This window comes from Mustela erminea, chromosome 3 (assembly GCF_009829155.1).
Source record: "Mustela erminea isolate mMusErm1 chromosome 3, mMusErm1.Pri, whole genome shotgun sequence".
NCBI lineage: Eukaryota > Metazoa > Chordata > Mammalia > Carnivora > Mustelidae > Mustela > Mustela erminea.
In genome coordinates this window covers 137,108,226-137,126,789 of record NC_045616.1, presented here as the reverse complement: position 1 = coordinate 137,126,789, position 18,564 = coordinate 137,108,226, and the positions used below count along the sequence as shown (strand labels likewise).

The following is an 18,564-nucleotide window of genomic DNA, read 5'->3' as shown; positions in this document are numbered from 1 at the left end:
ATTCAAAAGGATTCCATTTAAAAAAATGGTTTGGTCTTTCCTTTGTTTCATGATATTTAAGAGTTTCTCATGTTGCTCATTCCATCTCACCTTATTTTTAGCAGCTTCTCTTATAAAAGTGATGGGGTGGAGGAAGGAAAGTGTATTTTGCAATCATATGGAAAGACGAAGACCAAGGAAGAAATTGTTTTGGTTCAACGTATACCAACAGTTGCCAGATTTTAGATCCCTTAGCAGCAAAAATGCTTCCAGAAAATTGTTTCAGACACACACATGTTATTCTGCTTATTTACCCATCAAATAAAAATAAAGGAAGGGTAGGCAAGGGAAATAAACATTTATTGAGATAGGCACTGGACTGGGTATATTGTCAATAACATGAATAGAAATATAACGACCATATCATACGGAGATGTCTAAGATTTTGTTTGGCAAGCATTGTTTTTGGCGTGCAGTAAAAGTGAGGATGTTATGACAATAGCAGTTAGCTTAATCTCCCATACTACTGGCAAGGATTTAATGGTCCAGTTTGTCCCCTTGAAACGGAAGGAGGCAAACAAATAAATCCACGGAAAACAGAAAGTACAATGTGCAATAACCGAAATCTTACAGAATTAAAAATTCAAGATAAATCAGACAACTATAGTCCTCTAAAATTCTTTAAAGCTAGAAAGCAAAAAAGTAGGCATTACAATAAATACAAGCAGAAATGTGTTTTTGAATCAAAACAAGACTATTTCTGATATATGGCTGACTTTTCCCATACCATTGGATATTTGATGGCTAAAATCAAATAAGGAAAATATTTATTTCTAGGGGTGTTAGGGAAGTCAAATTGTGAGAAGTATCATTATCATGGCTTTGGGTAACCACCTCGAGGTGACTCATCATTCGGAAAGAAATCTGCACTCTGTGGTTTTGTTGGTCTTTCCTCTGGTGATTTACTAAGTATTCTTTCTGGCCTTTATTCGTCAGCCAGCTTTTATAAAATGTAAAAGTGGTTATTGAGAAAACCTAGCATAAACCAACAAAGTGGTGAATTAGAAGGTGTATTCTCATGTAAAAACAAAATAAAACAAAACAAAAAAACCAAATCAAATCCAACCCCCAGCAGCTTATTGTAACAATCACTTCTAATTTCCCACTTCATGTTGAAGAATTTTGCTTGGTATTTCCTAGGGAGAGAGGTAGTGAGAGATCAGAAAATATGGAAACTTGCTATTACATAGTCTTTGCTTCAATATGGCTTTACAAGAAGACACAGGTCACACAACAGGCTGGTTCTAGATTGCTTTGGTTTCCACATGAGACTCTTATGAAATTGTTTAAAATGAATGATAAAGCACAAAAGCAAGCCTCATGATGCAAGTAACACTCAAGAAGTTCTCAGAAGTCACATGAAGCAAAGCTGAGCGGTTGACTTTGAAACAGTGGTTGGATTGTACTCTAACACCTCAGTTCAGCTTCACACCTCAGATCACTGCACAATGGCATAGGATACTACTTCCAGACAAAGAGTAAGGAAAAAATGCATACATTTGCAGTCTCAACAGAAATATATGATTACATTTTTTTCAGTTTCATTTTACAAACATAGACATAATCAAACAGAGCCACAAGGACAGATTATAAGTCATTATATAATTATTACATGATGAGTTTCACGATACACGGATTATCTGTTTTAATGCACCGGACAGTTTGGAACCATGTAAAGCCGTATAATATAAAATAATATAACAGTTACATTAAACTCAGGAACATCACATGGCCAGTACATCCAATATGCCACTGAAAGACAGTCAAAGCATGAGACGCGGTAAGTATCTTTCATTTCCAAACAATAAGCAGCTTTGGAGAAAGGACTGTAGGACAAGAAGGGGAGGTAGTTACTTCTGAAAATTCAAAAACATCTTACCAGAAATTTTATAAAACAAATTGTTTTTCAGAGGTATCTTTGCAATACAGATTTTTGATGTCAGATTAACATATTAACAGGATTTTTTTTCTTCAGGATTTGTGAAATTTGCATGGAGAAACTCAGATGGTGTTTTGAAGTTTATCCAGGTGAAGCATAATTTAAATGTAATTATTAAAGGTTATTTTTGATGTTACTCCTTCCCTCAGCAAAGGTTTTAAGTGTTCTTGCTCTTTTATTTAATCAGGAGCAGGTAAAAAGTTAATTAATAGAATACCATTGTCTAAGGGTCTCTGTATTCATTGACCACAGTCACATAAACAGGATATGTTTTTCCACTTTACACATCTCAGTACTTCTTGAGATCAGAACAGAGATCAAAGGAATGGAGGTGGATAAAACAATAAAGGGCATGTAGTACTGTGTGTTATGTACATCTCTTAGCCATAAACTCAGAACACCGAATAGATTACAGTTTCACTTTGCCCAATAAAATTTGGGTTTAACAGACTACTGTTGGCATTTTGTGGAATCCTGAGATGCCCAGACCTCTGGAAATGTCCCATTTCCTATTTTTTTCATTTTATTGAAGTAGATACCATGATGACCTCAGACCCCTAATCACCTACTGAAAGACACAAGCCTAGGGAGAGAACTATTTGATTTGGATTATATCTGGTAATCATGGATGAAGTCCAGGTCTTAATTATAAATAGAACTTCTGGTTACAGCATATGTTCTCGAGCAATCATTTTGTATTTTTAAATTTCTACTTAAGACCTCCAGAACTGAGTCATCGATGTACATTTATGGCCTTTGAATTAATGAAGCAGTTAATGAATTGAGTTTGCAATTTCTAACTATGCAAATCTCTAAATGAGGTGACTAATGACCCTCAATGTACAACGTGGTATCTGTGTGGCTGACTTAACATCTGACCTCGTCCTCTGAGGGGGCCAAGGTCATTGTTGATGAATGGCTTAGTTTTTAGTGGATCTCATAGTTGCTAGTGTACATAATTGACTCTCAGAAACAAATACAGGCCCTAGAGCAGACGAGCAAAAAGCCTACAAGTACAGAAAGCTAAGAAGAGAAGAAGCCAAGATAGTCAAAGCAAATCAACCCGACTTGGACCAACAGATGCCTATCGTTCTCTTGAGCTTTGTGACACTGCATGTTATCAGGTTAAGGGCATGTCAGCAATACTTTCCTGCATTGCACCTGCGTCTTTGAAACCTTGGATTTTACTATTGTGCTTGAGCCGAAAAGGCAAAACAAGAAATTTGTCCACTGAAGCACACACAAGGCTTTCATCAATGGGAAATCTACGTTAGTGACAATTGGGGAGGGTAATGCAGAGTCATTTGCATTTTTCTGTATGCATACAAGATCTCCCACTGTGCATGCATTGTCCTTTTTAGGCCCAGGAATGCGATTTGAAGCCTTTCAAAAGCATATCAATATGTTTTTAAATTGAGGAGTAGGGGAGCCGGCATATCCTTAAATCCTAGCAATTTCTCGTTAGACAAAATAAGTTACACTATTCACATCAGCTCTATGGTAATTCATTTAAGCAATAAATACAAAAATTTGCAGAACAGTTGCTGGTTGGACCTTGGATCATTTTGTCATTCCCTTTCTGGTTTCTCCATTCTTTTACATAAAACAAGTAAAATTTACTTTCCAATCTATACGCTTTTCTTGCAAAAACAGAACTTTTTTTTTTAAATAAAAGTAAAGAAAGGCACTTTGTAAACTATATACAAATCTGTTTCTTTCTTGTCTACACTAAGGAGATAGAGAAGACAATAAAGGCAGGGCCAAGTCTTTCTGCAAGTGACTACAGCCATGGAGAATCTCAAGAAAGGGCCAGATCTCCTCCAGAGCCAAACCATGTCCCGGAGCTCTTGAACTCATGGCTTCTCTGATTCAGTTGGGCACTACAGGACAAGGGGTCAAACTCCTTGGTCTGATTCAGGTGGTAAGGGACTGACCCATGTTGGACCAAATCAGTGAAAGCAAGTTTTTGGTACATACCCACCTACCAGGATAGGCCTTAGGCACTTAGGAAAATGGACATTCTGTTAAATGTCAGGGATGCAGCTGATAATAACTTGGGTTCACGCCGAGGTGCCTTAAATCCATTCGTTAAAACTGACCAGAGAACATTTTGTGGTTGGGGTTAGAGATTCCATAGATCACCCATTGGCTAGCCCATCTCTATGTGCTTTGTAATTTGAATATTTAGGTGTTTGTTTAAAAACCATGACTTTTTATAATTCAGAGCGTATGGCTCTGTAAAAACCAGCGATGCAATAGTGGTTTCATCAGAAAGAAATAAAAACCAGAAGCCATTTCTTTTTCTAAAAATCAAAGGCCCATTCAGTATGTCTAAAAACAAAACAAAACAAAACAAAACAGCTCATGCATCTTCCCTCTACACACATACTTACATGTTATCTTCGACACTGATGCTGTATCTACATAATTTATAGCATGCTTGTGTCATATGTTAAGACCGACTAGAACTGATGATTTAAAAGTGAAATCAGAAGAGCCAATCCCTGGAGAGTGCTTGTGTGTCTCTGATGAAAGGCAATGATTAGTTAGCTTACTTACGATCAAAGCACTGGATAAATTATCTTTGCTGGAAAATATTCAATGAGTCATGGAATCAAGGAGCCAGAGTTTGAAAGGATAGTAGAGATGATTGGCCTGACATTTCCTTCAGAGGAAACTGAGGCCCAGGAAAGGCAATTGTTCTGTCGAAGGCAACAGAGCCAGGACTGGATGCTGGGTCTCTTGACCCCCAGTTCTGGATCCTTCCTCTGTACCAGCTGTCTCCTTGATAGGAAATACGCCAGAAGATGAAAAAAGAATCCCCCTTGATTCTAATAAAGGGTGTTAATTGACCATGGAATTGTAACCTTGGCTTACTTAGTAAGTGGCTAACTACGGTATTTTGGAGATTTACTTCAAGGTGAGTCTTTCACCATAACATTTTTTTTCCCCCCAACATGCCGAGTCATATGCCAAACAGGTTATTTTTGAATTTTCAGATTATCAGAGTGATTGATGTACACTTTGGAGGACAATGGACTATTTTGGGAGAAGTTTGGTCTGGACTGGCTTGGAAAGGCAGACTTTTGGCAGAGTCTATTTCAGGAGGAGTATATTCCCTAGCCATCTTGAGGTTGTAAGTACTTTTGCAAAGTCATCATCTATCACCCTGTAAATTTGAACCCTAGATAGATTTTTCAAAAAGTGTGCCTTCTCCTTACATAGAGGGTCACTGTGTACAAGTGAGACTTGACCTGTGTCTCCGAGAGAGGATTGTGTCTGGGCACTAACACACCTTTAGCGGAAGTGGTCACCTGGGACAGTGCTTCTCAAACTTCCTTGTGCACATGATTCATCTGAGGACCATGGTAAGATTGGGATTCTTTAGGTCTGGGGCAGGGGAGCAGACAGTCTGCATTTCCAGGCAGGGTCAGGCAATGCTGAGACAGCTGGTCCTCAGGGCCTACTTTGAGTAGGAAGGACCTAGGGCACTGGATGAACTTGGGCAACTTTCCCAAATGTTCCCCTCACTCTTAATGCTGGTCTATATTGGGAGAAGAGAACTCAGATCGATTTACTCTGGCATTTCTGGAAGCCCTAGCGATGTGTTCACTTGCAAACATCAGGGCCATGGCAGAGTCCAGTTCCTGTCAGCACGGGCTTGCTGGAGGGTGGCTATTTAACTCCCAGAGGGGAGTTCCTATTCCCTACGTCCAGCTAGTGAGTAAACACAGAGAATGGCTTTGCCATTAGATAAAATGAAAAACAGAGGGAGGCAGTTTGATGAGTCATGAATGCTCTCTTTTAAAAAATGGAGATCCGAGCGTTTGAATGCCCTCTTCTCTCTCTGGAAGGCTGCCCTTGGAACTGACATGGGGATTCTTGCTACCAGATCCTTGCCTTTGTAGCTGTTGCCACCACTCCACAGATGCCTGCCTCCTTAGAACTTGTATCTGAACGTTTCTGGGGTGAGTCCTGTCTCTGCCTCTGCCAAGGTTTCGCAAATGGATCTACTTCAGAGAGATACTAACTCCTGGCTTTGCTTACATTTTCTTGGCTGCCCAGAATTTCTCAGAACACCCAAACCAAAAAAACCCTCCCTCTAAAACAGTATGTGAGAGGTCAAGGCTCACCTTTTTATGGTGGTTTTATGACTATTTACCCGGAGAAGAGCAGAAGCCCCAGAGTAGCCCTAAAATGACAGAAGTGATTTCTAGTCTGTGAAAAGCCCTAAACTTCTGGGTTGATGACCGTTCAAAATATCACAGAGATAAAAAGAATCAGATAAACTATAGTACGCTGTGCTGGAAATTGAATATACTTCCTATTCCTCAGTGGGCTTTGGGTTGCTATGGCGTTTTATACTACTACATACTGCAAATACTCATTATAACCTCAGAGCAGAAAATACCGTACCCACTAAATACGTAAACAGCTGTACTGGGAAGATAGAAAATAGTCTTTTATTTTACCTAAGTGATAGAAAAATAGTCTTCAAAAATACATTGTGAAACTTACGGGTTTATATTAAAGTAGAATTTGTATGTACAGTAAGGCAGTATTTCCATTAGCATCCTGCTGTGATTATCTTTTAAAATTAGTCTTTGGGGATTTTTTTTTAAACCTAACAGGAGACTAGGGTGTATAATAAATGATCTCTTAGGCTGAAATGAAACAGGAAAACATTTTAGAAGAATTTACCACGTGAAACTCATTTACCTGCTGCATTAGAAAATTTCACTTTCCAAAACTATTTTCTCTAGAGGCTTCAGAATAAAATACAATTTAGGGGTAGGAAAAAAAAAATTCATACTTATTAACAAACTCAAACCATTTTAAGAAAAAACCGGAGGCATCATTTTGGCTTGCATATTGGCAATGTATCACTAAGGGGATAGGAACCGATGTAAACAACGTGTCCAGTCTTCTGGAATGCATTCTTTCTTCAAACGGGTCATATTTGGTTAATCCGAATAAAATGAAAGAGGAGTGCAAAAGTTAAGCAAAGGTCAAGCAAAGGTTTGTTGGTCTTCAAAAGCGGTTTTCATGGCATTTTTCTCACATCTATCATCTTCCTGTGGTAAACAACTGTGAGTATTTCATTTCCTTCTGTCACATGTCAAACCATGAAAGCCCCTTCCAGAGGATATACTTAATGGCGCTGTCCCTCAAGAATACTAAATGGTGTGCTTTTATTTCATTGAACACATAATTTTATAACTAACAGCAAAAAAAAAAAAAAAAAAGTCAATCTACAAATCACAGGAGACAAAACGATTTGTTCTGGAATCAGCTGTTGGAGAAAGAGGCAGCTGGTTGAAAATGGTGCATGACGAGCAACTATGGACTGTATAGTGTCATTCTAACCACGTTCTCCAGCATTCTCTAGTAGGGTGCATTTCCCGTACTTTGTAGTGTTACCTGAAAAAAAAATCACATTTTAACCAATCATTCCGTGAATCAAGCTATCACTGGAAGGAGTGCATAAAACACGTGGGATCCAGGTAATCCAACCCACCCAGCTGGAGTCCACAACTGCTTGGGGCTGAGGAGAAGGAGGCCAGGTCTTCTCTGGCCGGATTCTGCTGAAGAGATGGTGGAGCCTCCTTGGCTGGTTCTTCAAACCTAGCCAGGTTCTGAGCTCGCGGATCCTGCACTAATACCAGGATATTGTTATCCATCACCCGGGACACCTTGGCATACTCCTTACTGCCTTCGCAAGTACTGGGCTTCTCTGTCTGGTGGCTGTTCTCTTTCTGTTTTGGGAGCAGTGATAGTGCTCCGTCTTTGTTAACCTTGTGAATCTCCACGTAATCCAAGGGTTTCACAGAGATAAAAGGGGTTTTCTCCTGGGGCAACAGCCATGCTGTGCCTTGGTCAGTCTTGGAATGGAAGCTTTCCACTTCCTTCTGCTCAGCTTCCTTTTCCTCCCCTCCAGTCTTAGTGGCTTTTGAAGATCTTAACGCTTGTGTGTCTGTTTTGTCCAACAAGTTGGCCGATGTCCCCGTCATGCCCAGGGCCAGCTTACACATGTCAGCGATGTTGTGGTAAGAAGATCTGGGGCTGTGTTGGTTAGGGGGTTGTGGTAAAGGCCATGTTGAAGATTTGGAGCCATCAGCAGGGAAATAGGGGATTTTGCCTTCCAAGTGTGCGCTCTGGGCGTCCCGAGTGCGGGTAACCTTTGTTTGGGGATTCTCTGGCTTCTCGATGTCCTCAGGAGTGTTAAATGTGGAGGGATTTGCCCGGGCTTCCTCACACTTTTTAGACAAAAGGGAAGGGCTGTCGCAGCTGCCTCGGCCAGAGTCACTGTCTGGATCCAGGGATGTAGGTTTCTTATCTTGACCCGGGTGTTCTTTCGAATGGGCCGGCATCAGCTGCTGGTCCTCGCTGTCATCCACTTCCAAAAACTCCACCAGCAAGTCCTCACAGTCGGAAATGGGAGGGAAGTCTTGGCACCCCAGGGCACTCAGCAGTTCTTCAGACTTACCCTTCTAGTAAAAGGAGAGACGGCTGTTAGCTTCCTATCATTTCACAATGGCATCACAGCCAGCCCGCAGTCTTGAAAAAGGGTGTGTGGGACGTGCTAATGGTCTCCCAGAGTTTCCCAAATGTCAGACATGTTGCTATGAGGCTATCTATAATCACCTCCTGGACTACTACACATCCTATATTTTTCTTTCAGTCAATTCATGATTTTAACTTAGTGTCTTAAGCAGTCATGATTATGAGTTTAATGGGCTAGTAGTATATGCACAAATAATAAACATATACCTACCAAATACGAAGTTTGTGAAACATCAAAAAACTACAGTGCTCATGCCTGCATTTGGTGTTTTGGGATCCACGGGCCCTGAGATCTGGTTGCTGGTCTCCTAACCAACTCCATCACCTTTTGGAGTCTGGCAGTGGTCAGCAGATTCTTGTCTCTTCCTTCTTTCTCAACTCTTCCTCTTCCTCTTCCTACTTCTTCCTTCCTCCTACCCTACTCTTCTCTTTCCTTATGCTCCATTTCCTGTCCTTCCTCCTACCTCTCCCTCTCTCCCTGCTGTCCCAGTTTCCTTCCTCTCCTCCTCTCTGTTCTCCTCCTTCTCGCCTCCTCCTTGCCTCTTGTTTTTCACCTTTCTTCCTGATCCCTTGACTTTGGTCAGGTACTGGTACCCAAATCTTGACTCTATCACTTTTTAAAGGGTACTGACTTTGGATGGGCTTCTCTATGGTCCTTACTTTCTCTGTCTGTAAAGTGGGAATAACAGTACTCATCTGCGAGAGTTCTTTTGAAGATGAGAGGTAATTGTGATTAAGAATATGAAAACTTTGTGTGTGTGTGTGTGAGAGAGAGACACACACACACATACACACAACACAGTAGTTATTTTATTATTAAGTCCCTGTGGCCACAGGATCAAATTTTGAGCTAGACAGTATTTAACTTACTTAGTTAAGATGTTCGTGCTGGCTCTATGAAGGTCAGTACTAGAGACGGGTAGTGGGGTAAGAGCACTGGACCAGGAGCCCAAGTTCTGGGGCTCTAATCCCTGTTCCAATACTTGCAATCAAACTGAGTGTAGTCAAGCCAAATTCCCTGGGACTCACTTTTCACATTCTTGCTGTGTTGTTAGCCTCACAGTGGCTGGGTCAAGGGAGGTAATGTGCAGGCCATTGCTTTCAGATATGGCGTTGTTAAGCTGAAGTCAAACTGAAACCATATATATCCATCTGGACAGAAACATAAAATGTCCTAACCCCTCTTTTTATTCAAAACAGTTGAATTTAAATCCCTCTTGAATCAGCCTAAGTGGGCCTGGGCAAACAACAACCCCCTGGACTACTCCAGTCTCTGCTGAGTCCTCACAGTGAGCGACAATTACAATAGGATACTACATTTGTGCAAAGAACACTCCAGTGAAAACTTTAATGGAAGTATGACAAAGGAGGTGGTGGTGGGTTCCTGTTTCATATTAATCAAAATATTCACCCTCTTTCTAAATTGGTTATTTGCACAAAATGTTTATTTCTGTGCTTATGAACAGACCTGTTCTGTTCATAAGTAATAATTACCTCGCAAGTATTACTATGTGTTTTCATGTTTTCTTGGCTTTCTCTCCTTACCCTCTGACATCTAGTGTCTGAAGGTAACGACCCTCATACTTCCAGCCATCTTTCTGTAAACACATGTGCCAAGGAGCAGGGCAAGCTGGGCAGGGACTGAGCCTGCCAGGCTGAACTGATGGCAATTGTGTGTGCAAGTGTCCAGGTCATGATTACAAAGCAGTGAGTCACGCTACCTTCTCTACCTCTGCTACTTACCTCCAGCAGATGAGTATCAAATCCCTTTATTTTTGGTCCAGGAACTGGTGGAAGGATGCAGGTGACCATGCTATAAAATAATTTGTGAAGAAGAATTAGATGACTCACTTTCTCACTTTGTAATTTTTGAAAGACCAATATTCTTTAACTACCTGTTACATGGGCTATGGTGGACAGGAGTTAGATTTCTGGAGCTCCATGAGACTAAAGATCAATGGCAAAGACAATTAATAATTTTAGGGGCTGACATTGTAATTAGCTCTGGCTCCTAGAGGAGGCCGATGCCGAAATGAGTAGATTTTTGGGACTACTTATTTCTCTTGATTGGAGCTGCTCTTAATGGGAGTTTAACTAATGCACCACTGGGAGTCTCAGTTTGATGGAAAGAGCACCAGTTTCAAAGGAGTCCATCCTGTTCCCTTTGCTAACACTGATAAAAGATTTTCTATGGACAAACACACTGTAGCGAATGACTCAAAGGAAGTGTGCTTGACATATCATCTTTGCATTATCCTTTTTACTGCAATTCCTGACAGCCATGATTGGGAGGAGGGTTGACAGACAGTGAAGTACCTATGGCCTTTCAGAGCCACGGCTGCGACTATAATCAAACAGATGACTGTGGAGAGAACGGCCACAAAGATCCACACAATGGTATCTTTCATGGAGATGTCTAAAAAGCAAACAGTCAGAAAGATTTGATCACATCGAAGCATCATTAAAAACAAAAAAACACAACGAATAAGCAGAAGTTATGAACAAAATAGTTCCCCCCACTTCCCTACACCTCTTTTGATTTGAATAGCAATCCAAAGAGAGTAGCATCAGTGACACATTTAATTTTTATTATTAAATCTTAGTATGTTGCATATATTTTTACAGTACTCTACTAATTTCAAAATCCTTTTACATATTATTTTATTTGATCCTTAGAGGAAATTCAAGGTCACATGGTCCATTGCAGTAATAATAATAAAGGCCATCATGTATTAAGTTCTTGCTAAAGCCATCGAGGGTGCTAAACTCTTTATACACTGCCTGGTATATAAAGATGAGGACATGGAGGCTCAAAGAGCGATTTCCCCACAAACATGTAAACTATAAACTACTGTTGGGATTTGAACCTGGACCTTCTGCCTCTAGACATTGTGCTTTTATTTAATTAATAAGAGCCAAGGCTGAACTGGATGCACATATGAATCTTATGACCCACAATTTAGAGCTGTTTCAATGCCAAGCCAATGCAAGCTTTGTGCTTTGGCCGGGCAAGTTGGTAGAAGAGCTAGGCTTTGCCATGTGGTTCTGGGTAAGATCTCTAACTTCACTGAGCTTCATTTTCCTCATTTTTGATTCCTAATGCTAATCCTATTCTCTCTGAAGACCTGAGAAGGTTGGAAAGGGCAAGCAAGGTCAAGACTTTATAAACCATAATGTACTTTAGAAATGTAAGATGAATTATTCTCTTGTGGAGCACAAGCCACCATGTTTACTGGCACTTAGAACTGGGTGTCTCTTTCATACTGTACCTTCATACAAGGGTCAAGATGTAATTGACATCATGGACTGAAAATTGATTAATGCCTTTGAAGTGGCATACCACCTTACAAATTTTGGGACAGCTAGATGATGACCTTGAGCAAATGGAGAGGGCAGAATGACTGACCATCAAACCCTTTGAGACATGCCAAACCCATGTTTGTAGTCTTATCCTAGAAACAGATCCTCACTGACAGTGACCCAGAGAGCAATGCTACATTTCCAGGCATCTTGGTACTAGATGGAGAGATGATAAACCCACCTCTCTTTATTCTTCTGGCCAAGGCTTAAAATAGATTTTCTGTTAGTAGTTACTACATGCAAACTTACTGAATTTATTTTGTTTTAGAAATATTTTGGAGTATATGCAAAAGGGAGCCAAGACACTCACCATTAGGTATCTGGATAGAGCTCTCTGGGCTCCACTCACTCCAGAATCCATGGTCTGGCTTGCAGCGAACCTGGACAAGGTATTTCTGTCCTGGGTATAAGCTGAGAATCTTAAACTGAGTCTGCTGTCCAGCAAAATGAGTCTAGGAACAAACAAGGAAGATAGAAGTCATTCCCCTAGATGATAAACTATTGAAGAACCGAGGCCAGCAGATTCAATTTTGTAGATAAATCTCTGTTCTTCTCACCATCCCATCCTCCTAGCTCATCTTTTCCTCCTCACAGGACTCACACAAAAATTAGTGGGTTTTCTACCTCTTCATGGGGAACTCCATTGACATCGAGTCAAATATTCTGCTTCCTGTCCTCTACCCACTTCTAAATTCTACTTTATGGAAGACAACCGGTGAATACAATTGAAAAGTGGCTATTTTGTCAACCCTAATGACTTTATTGATTCATATTACCAATTAGCTGAAGCCCCTAGGTGAAAGAGAACAGGGACTTCAAGTTTGTTGAAACAATAGCGTACAAGCAAAACAATCAAGGGATGAAGTTGTCATCTCTCTGATCCCAGAGTCAGTCTTAGCATCATTTCTGGTGGGTTAACCAGATGATTTCCATCTCCTGGCATGAGGCACCTACAATCAGCTCTGAAGTATTCTTGCTAAAACTTGTTCAACCCGAACCTGATCAAGTTTCTAGATCTAATTGTCTGGTTACAGGAAATACAGGGCCAGAGAAATTAGCCAAATGACCTCACAGAGAACTCATCAGACAAATGCATTCTATAGGACAAATGACTCACTCTCCCGAGTATGTTGAGATGGAAGCGACAGAACAACCAGCCACGTATGGTCTTAGAGTGGATTCTGGTTTGGACAAACTAGCTGTTAAAGGTATTTCTGGAAGTAATTGGGGGAATTAAAATATGGACGGGCTATTAAATGTTATTAAAGAACTTTAATTAATTTTCTTTGTGTAACCTTATTATTTTGGCTATGTTTGGAAATGTTCCCTTTTTAAAAATTTTGTATTGCTATCATTGCTAATGGATTTGAGAGTATCTTTTTTTAAATTGAAGCATAATTAACATAGAGGTGTTACATTAATTTCAGGTGTTCAATATAATGGTTCAACAATTCTATGCATAACTCAGTGCTCATCACAGTAAGTGTACTCTTAACCCCCTTCACCTATTTCATCCATTCTCCCACCCACCTGCCCTCTGGCAACCACCAGTTTGTTCTCTATATTTGAGAGACTGTTTTTTTTTGTTTATCTTTGTTCTTTGTTCATTTGTTTTGTTTTTAAATTCCACATATGAGTGAAACCAAATGTTCCTTTTTTTTCTTTTTAGATTTCAAGTAGGTTCCATACCCAGTGTAGGGCTAGAACTCACAACCCTGAGATTAAGAGTCACACACTTCACTGCCTGAGCCAGCCAGATACCCCTCAAATGTTCCCTTTTTAAAAGAGAATATACAGGGGAAGGGAGGAAAAACTGAATTGGAAGAAATCAGAGAAGGAGACAAACCATGAAAGACTCTGGATTCTGGGAAACAAACTGAGGGCTATGGAAGGGGGCTGTGGACGGATGGGGTAAATGGGTGATTAAAGAGGGCAGTGTTGTGATGAACACTGGGTATTATAATGCAACTAATGAACCGTTGGAGACTACATCAAAAACTAATGATGTACTATATGCTGGCTAATTGAACATAATAATAAAAATAAGAAAATAAAATAAAAGAGATACAGACTAAAATATTATATAATATTATAATACTATAAAATATTTAAGAGTAGACTATCATAATGCCTATAATTTACTGTATTATTTCTTCTTTACATTGAAGTATTTGCCAGTGAATAAAAATACCATTGATCACGGACCGGTTACACTGAGACTTTTTCCTCCTACTTAGTGCCACATAAGTACACTCACAAGTATCTCAAACTAAGATATCCTGAAGGACATGGGTTGGAGATCAGGTGAAGGACACTGTTCAGTGCAAGGAGCTAGCTAGCTCTGGGAGAGTATGGAGATGACCTTTATCAATCCCAGTGGAGCTGAGGAGGACCATCCATGCCAGGGTAGGTCACATCAGCATTGAGAGGGCAACAGGGTTACCCAAAAATGAGGAGGAATGACTTACTCTCAGCACGAGGGCTTCACCTTTGCCAAGGACCAGGTTCTTTCCAAAATCTTCTAGTTGACTTACCTCCCACTCAGTGGCTTTCTCGGGTTTTAACCGAATTTCATACTGGAGTGTGAGCCAACCAGATCTAACATCAACCAGGGTGGGTGGGTACCATTTCATCCACAGGTATGTTTTTTTGTCTTCTGGCTGTTTTAATTCCAAAGTTAGGTTCACAGGAGGGTCTGGTTCAACTGTAGACAGAAAAGAAACTCCATATTTAGTAAAAGTGGTATCTGAACACAGAATGACAAGTCTTAGAGGGGGCTCTCTCTACTGTTTCACTCCACTGTGGTTATGAGACTCTTGGCATTTGGTATCAGGTGCTGGTCAGCGGAACTGGGGTTAGGTTGAAGCAAGCACAGTGCAAAATTTAAGAAGGCACACATGACCAACAAGGACAGGAAAGAGGCTCAAAAGTCATTGAGAAACGAAGGTCAAAGCCACAATGAGATACCGTCTCATACATGCTAGGATGGCTAGAATTCAAAAGGCGAAAAAACTAAGTGTTGGTGGGAACACTGGAGAAAGTGGCACCCTTGTACATTGCTGATGGGAATGTAAAGTGGTACAGCCACTGTAGAAAAAAGTCTGAATATTCCTTAGAAAGTTAAATGTGCTATTACCATGTCACCCACCAATTTCACTCTTACGTCTCTACCCAAAAGAACTGAAAGCAGGTGTTCAAACAAAAACTTGTACTTGATTGCTCATAGTACACTATTCACAGTAGCCAAGAGGTGGAAACAACCCAAATGTCCACCAAAGGATGAATGGATAAATAATATCCATATCATGGTACATGACTCAATCATTAGAGGGAAGGAAGTACTGATACATGCTAGAACATAGATGAATCTTGAGAACATTATACTAAGTGAAAGAAGCCAGACACAAAAGGCCACATACTCTATGATTCCATATACTTGGAATATGCAGAATAGGCAAACCTTTAGAGACAGAAAGCAGACTAGTAGTTGTTCTGGGGCTGGGATAAAGCAGGGATTCCAGAGTAACTGGTTAATTGCTGTGCAGTTACCATCCGGAGTGACAAACGTGTTCTGGAACTAGAGCATGAAGGGTGCATAACTGTGTGAATGAACTAACATCACCGGATCACACATCTTAACATGGCTAAGATGGTGAATTTTATGTTATGTGTATTATGCCACACAGACAAAAATAAGGAGGCACTTACTTTCAGGTTCCTGTAAGTACAACTGTGTGACTATTCCCTGAAGAGTGCCTTGGGTACCAGCTTGTCTTGCCCTAATCTCAGTCCTGCTGATCAGTAGTATTTTCTCGCTTCATTTATTACCTCCTCAAATAAGTCTCATGCCAGGAGGGATGTGAGAGTGATTGTAGTGTATTGGGCATTATAACCTACAGTTGCCTAGAAAAGTGGACTTCAGAAAATCTGCCACTAATCCTAATGCTTATATGTCACTAAGTAAATATCTATGAAAAATCATTTTATCTGTACTTACTAAACCAACCTGAGAAACGCCTTTGATCAAAAACTATTGGTACAAAACTGCCAGCAAAATGTTTAAGCTAAATCCTTTAGAGCAAAGTTTCTCAACCTTGGCACTATGCATTTTGGACCGGACACTTATCTATTGGCACGTTGGGGTGGGTGGGAGGGATGCTTTGCGGTGTTTCTGGCCTCTACCCATTAAATGTCAGCAATACCCTGAGCCTGCTCCCCTAGGTTGCAATCATTGGAGAGGTTTCCTGTCATTGCTAAATATTCTGTGGGAAACAACACAGCCCCGAGTTGAGAATCACTGCTTTCAACCATCTTCGACATCGCTAAATGTAATTCAACAGCAGTACCAACAAGAACAGTAACAAAATCTATTTCTGAGAGATTATCTGCCAATATTGTCATTCTGAACATTCTGAGTTATCCCTGGCTGATCGAGAAGGTACTGTGGTTAATACTGATTTAAAAAATAATCTCACGCTGGCACCACACCCAGCTCAGAGCCTGACATGGGGCTCGATCTCACAACCCTGAGATCATGACCTAGCTGAAATCAAGAGTCCGACATTCAACTGACGGAGCCACCCAGGCGCCCAGCACTGATTATTAAATGAATTCTATGGCTTGTCACCAACACTGTGTGCTGTAGGGTCATATGAGAGTTCCATAAACTCTCCGATTTTTTGGGAAATAGGGGCCAGCACTTTTTCACCAGAGAAGTTGTTTCCCAGAGCTCATATGAAATTGGTTCCTTCATCAATTTCACTTTGTAAAGGTACTACTCTTCAGTGATTCTGTTTTTGTGCATGAATGTGTGCATGTGTGTGTGTGTGTGTGTGTGAGACTACTTTCATTGTAGCAATGGCCCCTTACAGAACTTCTTTTGCCTTTGCTGTTTTGCCCTCCTATGTTAAATCCATAAGAGAGAGCTTGAGACAAAGGAATTACTTGGCATGTAGCATCTTAAAGACTTTGAATCTCAAGAAAGTTATATGACCGGAATTTATTTTATTCCTATTTGCCACTGGAGTTGCTTTTCTCAGTTTCTTAAACTAAGCTCAAATTCAGTTTCCACCCCCAGGCTCATTCCAGTGATTTGCTGCAAGAGAAAATATTCAAGTGTGTACTGGTTGGTGTTGGAAGCTTTTCCAGTTTTTAAGGATAAACCACCGGTAACATGCCATTGGGATGATATGTAAGTGAACACTTGAGAATCCTAATCTGATTTTCCTTACTGAGTGGTGTTAGGTAAGTCTGGAAGACTTGGGTAACCATGAACCTAATTAGCTACTCCCTAGATAATGATGCAAGATGAGGGCTGAACCCTGGCCTGGCCAAGCCATCTTTTGTCCTAAGATTCCCGTGGTCAGCCATGCTACACTGTCCAGGCCACAGCAGTGATGCCTAATTACCCTACAACTCATGGTTGATCGTGTAAAGCTAGATGCAGCATTTGGGTTGACTTAGTTTTGCTTTGCTAATGACGTCTCCAAACATTGTACTTGCGATCTTGGCCTTCAGACTGCTGTTCAATTAGTAGTTTTACTCCCCAAATTATTTTTAAAATAATAGCTCCAGTTACTAAGAAGCACCTGTATATTGAGGACTGAATTTGGGGCAAATGGGTTGGCACAATCCCTGTGGGTGCAGAAGCAAATAAACGCCTTCTAGGAGCTCTACTCCCTGCAGGAACTCTGTGTTCCATGGGGAGAGAGAAAGTCAGGGAGAAGGGGACATTGGTTGTGGGAGGAGGGCTGGAGGGAAGGAGTGATAAGGGATGCATAAATAGAATATTCCTTCTGGATGCAAGAAGATGAGAAGAAGGCTCAAGGGAAGGCACAGAAACATAAGGATCCCACATCCCAGTCCTACTCCCATGAATGACTTGATAAAAACGGGTTTGAAAAACCAGTTGAGAAAGATATTGAAAATTTTCTTCTTTCTTTCTTTTCTCCAAAAGCCAAGAAGACTCAAGCTGAGTCCTACCACTGGTAAATCCATAAGGGGTAACCCATTCCTGACCCGTTTTCGCCTTTTGCCTTACCTATGTAAGTCACGTCCACATAACGTGGATCCGAGGAACTGCTTCCCATCTCGTTTGTGGCATTTATTGTGATGATGTACATCGTCCATATGGAGGTGTGCTTCTTGTTGAAGTAACAGGAATTGGGGCCACTGGTTATGTAGTCTGGACATTCATGTGTGGTTGTTTCTCTGCAATGAGTAGTGCATTAGCAGCAAATAAGGAAGCGGTCAACAGAGTTTAGTTTCTTTCTGAGTAGATCAGTAACACTGGCTTTTGGGGATCAGACTTTCAAAATGCAAGAACCAGAGCTGAGAAACAGCTCCCCAAACTTCTGTGTCCTGCCCATGTCAGCTGGGGGTGAGACAGGCAAGAGGGTGTTGGAGATGGTAGAAGGGTTATGTTAGATCCTCAACAACTCTGTTGCTCATTGACACCTCTCTTCCATAGGTTTTTGTGGGCTTTGTGCTGTATGCCCCCTGCCAACAAGTGCTTGAGCTCTCAATGGCCAAGGCCCGGCCCTGCCCAGGGAATGGCCACTGGTCATGTCAGGACTCGTGACCCTCCCCTATACATACACCGGGGGCTGTGCACAATGTGGCATTTACCGCGCACATGTGTCGATTGAATTACATTTCACTTA

The 18,564-nt window shown here is 40.9% G+C and overlaps 1 protein-coding gene across 8 annotated transcripts in view; it reads right to left on the bottom strand.

Moving 5' to 3' along the window:
- Positions 1 to 318: 318 nt before the first annotated feature.
- The window catches only part of PRLR (prolactin receptor), a 170,897-nt gene continuing 152,651 nt past the window's right edge, over positions 319 to 18,564 (bottom strand). For 5 of the 8 annotated variants that reach the window (XM_032337620.1, XM_032337623.1, XM_032337622.1 and 2 more), the window contains 7 exons: positions 17,943 to 18,112; positions 14,437 to 14,606; positions 12,213 to 12,354; positions 10,859 to 10,958; positions 10,286 to 10,355; positions 7,497 to 8,469; positions 319 to 7,399 (listed from right to left, as the gene is read on the bottom strand). In XM_032337620.1, coding sequence (XP_032193511.1) covers positions 7,341 to 7,399; positions 7,497 to 8,469; positions 10,286 to 10,355; positions 10,859 to 10,958; positions 12,213 to 12,354; positions 14,437 to 14,606; positions 17,943 to 18,112 — 1,684 coding nt within the window. In that variant the 3' untranslated portion in view covers positions 319 to 7,340. Of the gene's footprint in view, positions 8,470 to 10,285; positions 10,356 to 10,858; positions 10,959 to 12,212; positions 12,355 to 14,436; positions 14,607 to 17,942; positions 18,113 to 18,564 lie in introns of all 8 variants that reach the window. The other 3 variants (XM_032337627.1, XM_032337625.1, XM_032337626.1) reach the window with 3 other exon arrangements.